This window comes from Centrocercus urophasianus, unplaced genomic scaffold (genome assembly GCF_019232065.1).
Source record: "Centrocercus urophasianus isolate 14NV4802_14NV808 unplaced genomic scaffold, USGS_Curo_1.0 seq_27, whole genome shotgun sequence".
NCBI lineage: Eukaryota > Metazoa > Chordata > Aves > Galliformes > Phasianidae > Centrocercus > Centrocercus urophasianus.
In genome coordinates this window covers 14,116,514-14,127,029 of record NW_024884833.1, presented here as the reverse complement: position 1 = coordinate 14,127,029, position 10,516 = coordinate 14,116,514, and the positions used below count along the sequence as shown (strand labels likewise).

The window sequence follows — 10,516 nt, the reverse complement described above, 5'->3', positions numbered from 1 at the left end:
AATAAAAATAAAAACCACAATAAAAATAAAAATAAAAATAAAAACCAAAATAAAAATAAAAACAAAAATAAAAATAAAAATAAAAACCAAAATAAAAATAAAAATAAAAATAAAACATCGGGTAGGGGTTGGTTATGAGGGAATTGCAACATCTTCAAGGCTACCTATGCTTTTCCAATGATTAAAAGCATACTATGAATTGTTTTGGCTTACAATCAATGTTTCTGGACTAGCAAGAAATTTTTACTTCCAAGTAAGTCAGAATGACCTGCACATACTGGAGAAAACAAAGGCACAATGTTGTCCAAAGTTATGCAACAGACCTTTTCTTTTGTGTGTGTGGGAGGCGCAGAGGGGGTAGGGGGGGGGAAAGGAGAAAGGGAGGGGAAGAAGGCATGCTTAGTAAACACAGATAAACAAAAGGAAAAAAAAAAAAGTATTTTATTTACCAGTCCATGACACACCAAAGTTCTTTCATATTGTTTTGAAGAATGGTTCCAGTAAGGCCTATGCGAACACTGCATTTTAAGGACTTCATAGTTTGAGTTATTTGAGACTTTGGATTCTTGATTCTGTGTACTTCATCCACTATGACGGCAGACCACTCTATACTTCATAGCAAGAAAAAATATTCTCCCTTAATTGGAATTACTTATCACTTCACATATACAAAGACTGACATCAGTTACATGTACAGTCTTGATTATTACAACAAAAAAAAAAGTACTTATTTTTACTTTCTTATTTCATATACATTGCACTACCCACTTTTTTGTCTGCTTAGTAAATTTAATTATAATGGCTAAGCTACACAATAAAATAGATGAACTATTGTCAACTGCATCAAATATTTTCTGTGACGAAAGCAGCTTTTCATTTCTGGACACACACCTTATCAGCTCATAATCCCACTCATAAGTAAGATTTGGAATAACAATATAAATCTCTTAATGTGTGCTTCTGAACCATGATTAGCACAGCTGTGTTTTGCATTTCCTAACAATATCCATCCAGATAAAAATATGCTGAAAGCATTTCTAATGGTAGTTTACTATCTGAAAGCATTACTCAATTACTTCAAGACCGGTATGATTCCAATATTGTGAAGGTATTCTAATATTTTGCAATTTTGAAACCAAGAGGATCATGGTTAGAAGTAGAGATTGAAAGATACTTTGCAAGCAGATCAAGTACAAATTTCGTGAAAAAATGAACTGTATTCTGTGAATTTTAAATAACTAAGTCCCTAGGAAGAAACAAATTTATGAGACAGCTTTATATTTATTTTTATTTATTTATATTTTAAATTTATATTTTATTTATATTTATTTATATTTTAGACATAAGGAAGAACTTCTTCTCTCAGAGAGTGGTCAGGCACTGGAATGGCTGCCCAGAGAGGTGGTGGAGTTGCCGTCCCTGGCAGCGTTCAAGAGGCATCTGGATGACGTGCTGCGTGATATGGTTTAGTGCTAGTGGTGGCAATGGTGATGAGGAGACGGTTGGACTAGATTGTCTTGTAGGTCATTTCCAATCCAATTTGTGATTCTATGATATGCACGAATATTTCAGAACAAGTTCATTTCTACGCTAACGTTACTTGCAGCAGCCATGTTTAGAAAAAACAATCTCTCCCCTGATTGGGTTTCATGAATTTTAGATGACTATTTTGAAAACTGATCTGGTAATCACATATGATGCCTGTTAATTACTTTCAATCAAATCTGAGTTTATGATCTTGTTAAAATCTGCTAATTATTAATTACAATTAAAGACCAGTTTGAGTCCTACTCGTCACTCTATCTAAGCAAAATGCACAGCCTTTAAGACTGTTCGATGAACACTGTATGCCTACATGGATAAATGCTTCGCATATTGAGTTTGTTAAATCCTTACAATGAAGCAGTGCATTCATTCACACATAAGTCCTGCTGCACTGACACAGGCTGTGCACATGCACTTCTTTTCCAGCCACTAGCTGTTTAACGTCTCCTATCTGCACTTCTTTTTCAGATGAGCACAAAGAGAGTTGGAGATCAGACTTTTACTGGTGATGACTATTCAAAACAGTAAGACACTCTTTTGAGGTTCATGACCCTTTTCAATCACCTACCACTGGAACACTGCAAGATCAAGCGCAACACTAGCTACTGCATTCTGCCTCTACCAGCTAACAGAAATGTTCATGCAGCTTTTATCTATTTCCAAGATGTAACAGTCCCAGTGATTCTCTTTTGCTAAGTGAAGGGTTAAGTATTCTTAAGCATAACAAAAGGAAGGGCTCCTCTGTTTTAAAATACTGGCAGCTATAGGACAAACAAAGGAGGACTTATTTTTAGGACTTAGGAATTTAATAAATTAATAAATTAACAAACATAGTTCTCTTCTGCAATGCAATGAGTAATACTTACTTGTTAAGTTCATTTAAATACAGGCGAAGAGTCTCATATGTTGTAAGGGCAACTTCACATTTCCCTTGCTTGATACGATTCAAGTCATCTTCCTTTTTACTGCCATGTAAGACAGAGACCTTAAAGTACCCCCATGTGTCCAACTCATCCTTCCAGTTATACAGCACTGAAAGAGGGGCAACTATGAGGAAAGTCTGAAATATATGAAATAGCTGTTACAGTCTTACTGGAAGATCTACAGCTCAGCACTTCATCAATGTGGAAATTCTCAATATGAAAAGTCATAACCTTGAGATTTATCTTATTACTCCATAGTCTGAATTATTAAATTGTGTTGCTTCAAAGCACAGTATAGAAAATACCTGAATATTTATATAAATTTAGAAGTAATGAGTTTACAGAGTGTGTAAATACTACAGAAAGAAATACACTAATGCTATACAAAGTATCCAAAGTTACACTGGTATTTTAGCGAACTGCAGTAAGACATCATATACTACCATACTGCTTTATTATAACATCTATTACACCATTCAATGTTTTAGAGATGGAAAAAATAATGGTAAGGAAGTTCCTCTGAGCCATAATTCTAGTCAATGCATGAGAAAAGATATCAAAAAAAGTTTAAAAATTTAAGACAACCTGTACAACACTATCACAGAATAATAAAATCAGTTTCTAGTCCAGCTTTCCAATCAAAGAAGGGGCAGCACTGAATTTAAGCAGTTAGAACTTCTCTCACTCAAGTCTATAGTATCCTTCAAGGATGGAAGATCCACAGCCTCTCTTTGCTACCTGTTCCAGTACATAATTGTCCTTGAAGTAAACTACTTCTTCTGTTAGAGCCAGTCAGAAGCACTCATGTTTTTTCACATTAAGTGATATCCTTTCATCTCTTCCTTCCTCTTTGCCTGAATTTACAAAGGAACAATTTTTTTCACAGTCACACAATCATTCTGCCACTCAAATTTCCAATAACATAAAATACCAATGGTAACCAGGAGTTGCATTTGTCTTTTCATGTTAAATTAACCAAACACTGAAAATCAGTATATATTAACTTCAAAAGCTAGCAAACAAACAACAAAACAAGTCTTGCTTTTTACCAAAATTCTTGATGTTTTATCAGTAAAAAGCTGTACCTTGTTAGGGTTACATTTTGATTCTTTTTTCACTGTCCTCTGTAAAAATTTTGGCATGTTGTTTTCAATATCTTCACGTGTTCCTTTTTTGCGTAACACTGCAGCCAAAAATGAAATGACCTTCAGAAAGAAAGCAACTCTCAGTAATTATGTACAAAAATACCGACAGAAAATGAGTAAGTCCCTCTGAAAATACATATTTCAGACAAAATCCTGAATAGGATTTCATTTGTTAATACACATTTCAGTTTTTTTTTTTTAAATTGATCTCATTTTTAACTGAGAAACCCGTGTTCACAATAAAAACATTTCATTGCTCCATACTGCACTTTCATTTTCTAAGAGGAAAACCCTCAAAAATACAATATAGAAGATAAAGGAGAAAGGAAGAGATAAGGCATGTACTGCAGTTTTCCTGGAAATGACAAAAGACAAACACATGAATCTTACATGAGGAAGCATTAGGATAAGTTAATGTGGTTTTCTGTATGTTCTATCCCTCAAATTCTCATATCATTTCATATAAGCTAAGACACTAGGAAGCTGCTGCAAGTTTTGTACATGTTGCTTCTTCAGCATTGTTTAGCTGAATTTTATTCTTACTCTCAATAGGACAAAAAATAAAATCTACATGTTTTTTCACATCTTCCATTTTTGGAAGAATTTGCATCACAAATTTGTAAAAACAACAAAGGCTGTAAAGGAGCAATTCTGATGAGAAACTTTTGGCTTTTTCAAATAAAAGTAGGAGGCAATCTAAAGTCATTGACAAGAAGCCTTAAATTACTGCAATCCTATTACAACATAACATTATTCTACTTACCTTCACTACAACTCAAAATGAAACAGCCACACACTAAAGCAAATTCAAACAAACAAAAATTTCAAGAGTAGAAAGTACATTACAATACGATCTTGAAGAAAAGCCTTTTTCTCAGATACCTTGTAATTTAGAAATGATTCTTATTCTCATCACTCTGTAGTTTAGAAATTGTAATATTCAGCCAAGTGATAAGCAAAAGCAAAATTTTCTAAAAGACTGTAAATAGATTAGCTGGTTCTCCATGAAGTTTAATTAATATTTATTCCTTCACACATGGGAATCTCTGAAACAAGTAAACTCACCTTTTCATATCTTCTCAGCTCTTACCCATACTACACTTGAAAAAAGCAAATACTCTTTCAGAAAGGAATACTTAAGACAGTATTCAAAAACTGTATTTTTCTTCTACAAACTTGACATTATGATGAAAATGCAAATTCTACAAAGGAACACACTGCCACTGTGTGACAAACATGACCTGTTCATCACAGAATCAGCCATGAGATTCAAGAAAAGAGGTGGAAGCAGGACAGCTTGTTTTTCTCCTGATTTTTTTTACCTTATACAAAGGTTTCTTTTAATACTACGTTGGATATTTGCAGTTCTTGAGTAATTACTGATTCACTCAGCTGCAATGAACAAGGAATGCATCTGAGATAAGGTGAAACACAAGGTAAATGGAACTAGTTTAGTTATAACTAATATGTTAACAGATCAGCAGCAGCTCTCTACACACGCACAATACTCCTCTAAATGCTCTATTCAGGCAAGTTCTGCCAATTTAGTTCACTCACTTCTCTCGTAAAGTTTGCTAAAGAACAAGCATTTGTGCACAGAAGAAGTCTTATCAGCTGACATTCTCCTAAAAGGATGCACAAGACATGCTACAGCCAGTATTTACCAGCAAAGAAATGAGCTTGCATTTCACAAAAAGGAAGAACAACGAGAGTTGGACAAGGACTATTTGTTATAGGACTCAAGGTGCTAACTCAAGCCAAACAGATTAAAGAAAATTATTTCAAATGTAAAAACAGCCTTACTTCAGAAAAATAAGTGAATCAATTGGGCTGCAGTTATTCAAAGCATAAAGGCTGAAAAAAATTCAGCCATTCTTTGTCTCTTCATCAGCAGAGTTCGCATTTTCAATAATGATAAAAATATTATGTAACACCGCAGTACTTCTTCCAGATGGGGTAGTACATGCATCTTCTTTTTGTTCCTAGTAAGTACAGTCAAACTATTCATTTTCAAGAAAAAAGAGTAAAAAGACATTTTAAGACCTGTTAAGTGGTGTATGTACTAGTAGCATTCTCCAGTGCAACAAACTACTTTCATCATGTGTGGGTATCAATCCATACAATATATTCAACATAACACAAACACTAATTAAAATCTTAACTGCCACAACTACCAAGCTTTACAGTACAAACAATCACATCCCAGTTTTGTGGAGTGTCAGAAGCTCATCTTAAATCAGCAATGACTCCATCCTCTCAAGTATTGTTACAAACAGCCACATCCTGCCTCCTCCAACTTCATGCTAGAAGAGAGAAACCTACAATATGGCTTTTATTTAGTAAGTCAACTTAGAAAATAAATACTCTTCACAGAAAACATGCTGCCAAAAAGCAAATAAATGAATCTATTGTCTCAATGTTGTTATAATAAAATAAATACCTGTACTGTCTTTCCAAGGCCCATATCATCTCCAAGAATGCATCCCCTTTTATTAGCATAGTGCCAGTAGAGAAACTGGGCTCCTTCCCTTTGGTAACCACGCAGGTATCTATTAATCGTATATGGGATAAAATCACCGTCATCAGATAACTTAAAAGCAACTGTTGAAGATGGAACATTTTGGCCAGGAAAATAAGGCTTTTCCAGGTCACTGTCATCAAATATCACACTCTTCCAGGAACATCTACCAGCTTCAACTTTATAGAGCTCAGATATTAGTATTTTCTTATCTTCAGATCCCAAGAATGATACAACAGCAAATGATTTTCCATTCTTGTCCTTTTCAATTGATGATATTGTTCCTTCAGAAAGCTTTCCATTTGCAGGACAAGGTGCAAGGCATCTCTCCCCAACATGCCATCTATCTAAGGAAACAAACAAAATAAAACAACAACAAAAATAACACAATGAAAAACTGGCCAAATGCACGAAGTATTACATTTGGAAACACTGACCTAAATATTAGATACTAACTCATTTAATGAAAGGCATATAACTCAAGATTATATGCATTTCAAGGCTCTATTGAAGGCAGCACTAGAATTACAATACCGATTACTGATTAGAACCAAATTCCAAGATAGGCACTTGCAATGCAATAAGCAATACAGTGTTTGTATTGCTGTTTTTAAAATACCTGAAAGCCTGCCAGGAAAAAAACCTCATGCAAACACTGATTGATAAGTTTCACTTGACAAGCCCACACTGACAGGGTTAGCATCCAATTAATAAACCATGTCACCTGTTTCAAAATACCGTCTACAACAGATAGCACTTGTCATCTACTTGAATGCAGTACTTCAGTTTCATTAAGTTGTTTCACAAATACAACCATGTATGAAGCACATTTCTCCCCATAATGTCTAGCATTAGGAAGAAAAAAACTTATTTCAGAAGTAACAGAAGCGTACTCTAAGAACATATATGAGGATAGTATTTGCCTATGTCCTTCTCCAAAGTGGGTACCTGACTGAATTCCTTACGCAGCTGTAAAGTCTTCAACTATTAAAATCTCTTTCTCTGTAAGGTCTTACCCCATTAATACTGCATATCAAACACTAACAGAGAAAACTGAGCTGCTTCTTTTATTTATTTACTTTTTACATTTCTGATACAATCTTTAATGATGCATGTGTTGCTAACAGAGAAAGAAAAATATCAGACCAGCACTGTATAAGAGTTAAAAGAATTCATATTGTACTGACAAGGAAGTACCCAACAAAATATCAGAAAAAGCAAGGCCTTCACTGTAGGGGGAAAACAACAACAGAAAAAGCAGGCCCAATAAATATCAACCACATGTGAAGTTCCTAAAATCTGAATTGAGGTGTGTGTCTTTGAATGACTTGAAGTATGAGTAAGGAGCTTTCCTGGGCCAGGTATGGTTACCGTATTTACCAACAATGAACCTTTCTTCCTAGTAGCTTTGTTCTTCCTTCAACACACACAGTTTTCCTGCACTTGGTGTCCCCCAACTATATATGAGTCTCACAGGTCTGCTCTCTAATGTGCGACAAGATTTTGTCTGCTATACACTTGCAGCCCAAACCAATGGCCCACTAGTTCTTGCACTAACTAGCTCACAAACTAGAGTCACTCCATTAGAATAACATCTCCATAGAACACTCATTCCATCCCTGCATCATCCTTGCTCAGACTAAGTTTCATCCCACACCCTATGCCCTGCATGTAAGACACTACATACCTCCTCCAAAGTATCTGAAGCTGAAAATAACATTTTGAGGCAAACAGTTAATTATAGACAGTATATTCAGCAAAATACAGTCAATTATTCTCCTCTTGAAGTATTTGTATATGTACTGCCTCAAAAACATGACCAAATTCATGCACAAAAAACGTATGATCTTCTTCCAGTACCATCTAAACCTTTGGGCAATTTCTCAAAATTAAGAAGGAATATTGAAAAACAAAACTAGCAACAGACAGATCTCTGCGAAATATTCAAAACCAAATTTAGAATAGAGAGCATTTTCATTGTTTCTCTCTTTCATAATAATATCTGAAGTGACACACAGCATTTAAACATTCAGGTTAATGATTTAATATGACAAAGCCTTTGTTTCTTAACATTTATTTTTATAAGCTGCATAAGACTTGTGCAGAGTAGAATAAAGAGTACTGGAGAGTAAACTTTGTAATAACAAATTTCAAACTAACAAAGAAGGAACAAAGTGAGGAATAAAAAGAAAAGTGGCGAAACAGCAGTATTAAGGATGACAGTACTACAAGATTCTGGCAAATAACGCTGTACAAACCAAAGTAAAAACTGCTACACTATCTTCTTTTGAACAATCATTTATGTAGGATAAAACCTCTGCAAATCAGGACATCTATCTATTGCAGCTTCCCAGCATAGCCATCAATGAAAACAGATGGCATTCAAGATGACTGCTTATACCTAGTCTGTTGCCATATATGACAAAGTGCACCATGACACATATTGACCATTTCAGACCATGATGATAACGGCCTGCAGTCACAGATGAGCTTATTTCATTATTCCTATACAGAATAAGCACATTACCACAAATGCTTTTTAACTATTGAGGTTTGACAACTTAATAAAGAATATAAGGTTTTTTACCCTCTAATAAGTTGCTGTAAAAGGAAACTTATGATACCATAATGGAAAAGCATTATCTTTTCTGAATTTGAAGCCTAGCAGCAAAATCACTAAACATGAGACTAATCGACGCATCTTCTAAAAGATGCTTCAGCATCTACACTTTATGTCCACTTCAAACACACGCTTCCAATTTTCCCAAGGAAGAAATGCAAAACAGGATATTTGTTGTAAGGGAACGTCACTCAGCCGTGCACCACGGCACTCCTCACAGCGTCGCTCTGCTGCTGGGTGAGGCGAGGGGCTATCAGCACACCCGTGGGACAGCTGCCCCACGCAAGACGCCTCTGCCCCGCGGCCCACACTCTGTGAACGAAGGGCAAGGGACCCGGTGACACCCAGACCCGCTCTTTCGCAATCCGGGAGCCCACATCAACCCGCTTACCTGGCCACGCATCACCCATCTTAACCGACGTGAGTAAAGGTGTGGCGAGGATCACCCCAGCAGCGTGGCCGGGACTCGCGGGACGCTCACGCTCCCCAAGGGCAGCCGAGAGACGGGCACCGCTCACCGACCCCGCGGCGAGGCACGGCCGGGATAGGGCGCGGGAAGCCGCTAGGACGCTGAGCAGACGCTGATCCCGCGCCTGCTGAGGACATGTTACAGCGCTCTGCCTTCACTCAGCCTCCGATAACGACCGAACAGATTCACCCTCACGATCTAACACGGCCCTGCACGACGCTGCCACCCACACAGCGGGGCGGGAGCAATCCCGCGAGAAGAGCAGCAGGGGCGGGCGCGGCTCTTCATATCGCGAGGCTTGCGCTACTGCTCGCGAGAGCGCTAGGAAATGCCAGCCGCGGGTTGGTAGCCTTGGGCGTTAAGTGAGAAGTTTGCGACGTAACGATGAGGGCGTGGTTCGGGGTCTTCGGATTAGCCTTCTCCGCCATTGCGGTTTGTCACTGACTTGTAGCGCAGCGGTCTGTGGCCCTTTTGGGCACTAGCCTTAGGACTGTCATGGAGCTGTGGGCCATGGGGCTGTTGTAGTGAGGCCAGTGTCTGGGAATGGACTGCTTAGGAGCAACTCCTATCTGCACAGAGTGCAGCAGCATGGTGGTACCCACACTGACTTAAAAGTGCTTTTGTAGGATGTGTGGAGGGTTGGATTGTGGTACTTGTAGTGCTACTGCTGTGCAGATTTATGACAGATGAACGGTGTGACTTTGCACCTGAAGAGCCCCTGAAAGGAGTGTTGCCAGCTTGAATAATTAGATACCTTGATACATATTAAATTTTTAACTGAATTTTCTTTTAATGCTGCTGTTGTTTGTAGCAATATTCATACAGGAAGAAAAAAGGGAAGAGATTGTGCCAGCAAGGCAGTAGGGAATCTAGTGGGTGTCATGGCATTTGCTGCTCTGAATAAAACACTGCTAGGAGCAAAGCACAGCAATGGATTCCACCAAACATGAGTCTGTGTGGTTTTCTGCAGGTAGCAGCCACTTGCCTACTCTGAGATGAATGAGGACTCAACAGAACTCAAAGCAAGATGAAGTTCCTTCTGTACATTGTCTTTGCTGTTAGATGGAATTTTCTTGTAACAATTTAATTAAATATGTGTGGTGGTTTATGAGCCAGTGGTATTAGACTAACAGAAGAATAGCAGGCATGGAAGCACTGATAGAGTTGCTGCAGCAATAAACTACATAAATATTGGATACCATATATGTTGGGGTAGGTTGTTCAAAAATACAATACCAATAAATTTGGTTGTTTTTAAAATACAGATGTAGTCATGTTTAGCTACACTGATTCTAA

The 10,516-nt window shown here is 37.4% G+C and overlaps 1 protein-coding gene across 4 annotated transcripts in view; it reads right to left on the bottom strand.

Annotated features, from left to right (window-relative positions):
• Positions 1–9,256, bottom strand: part of ERCC6L2 (ERCC excision repair 6 like 2) — a 51,044-nt gene extending 41,788 nt beyond the window's left edge. For all 4 annotated transcript variants that reach the window (XM_042826802.1, XM_042826804.1, XM_042826807.1 and 1 more), the window contains exons 1-5: positions 9,143–9,256; positions 6,054–6,478; positions 3,554–3,673; positions 2,412–2,605; positions 450–611 (exon numbers count right to left, since the gene is read on the bottom strand). In XM_042826802.1, coding sequence (XP_042682736.1) covers positions 450–611; positions 2,412–2,605; positions 3,554–3,673; positions 6,054–6,478; positions 9,143–9,161 — 920 coding nt within the window. In that variant the 5' untranslated portion in view covers positions 9,162–9,256. The remainder of the gene's footprint in view (positions 1–449; positions 612–2,411; positions 2,606–3,553; positions 3,674–6,053; positions 6,479–9,142) is intronic.
• Between the last annotated feature and the right edge of the window lie 1,260 nt (positions 9,257–10,516).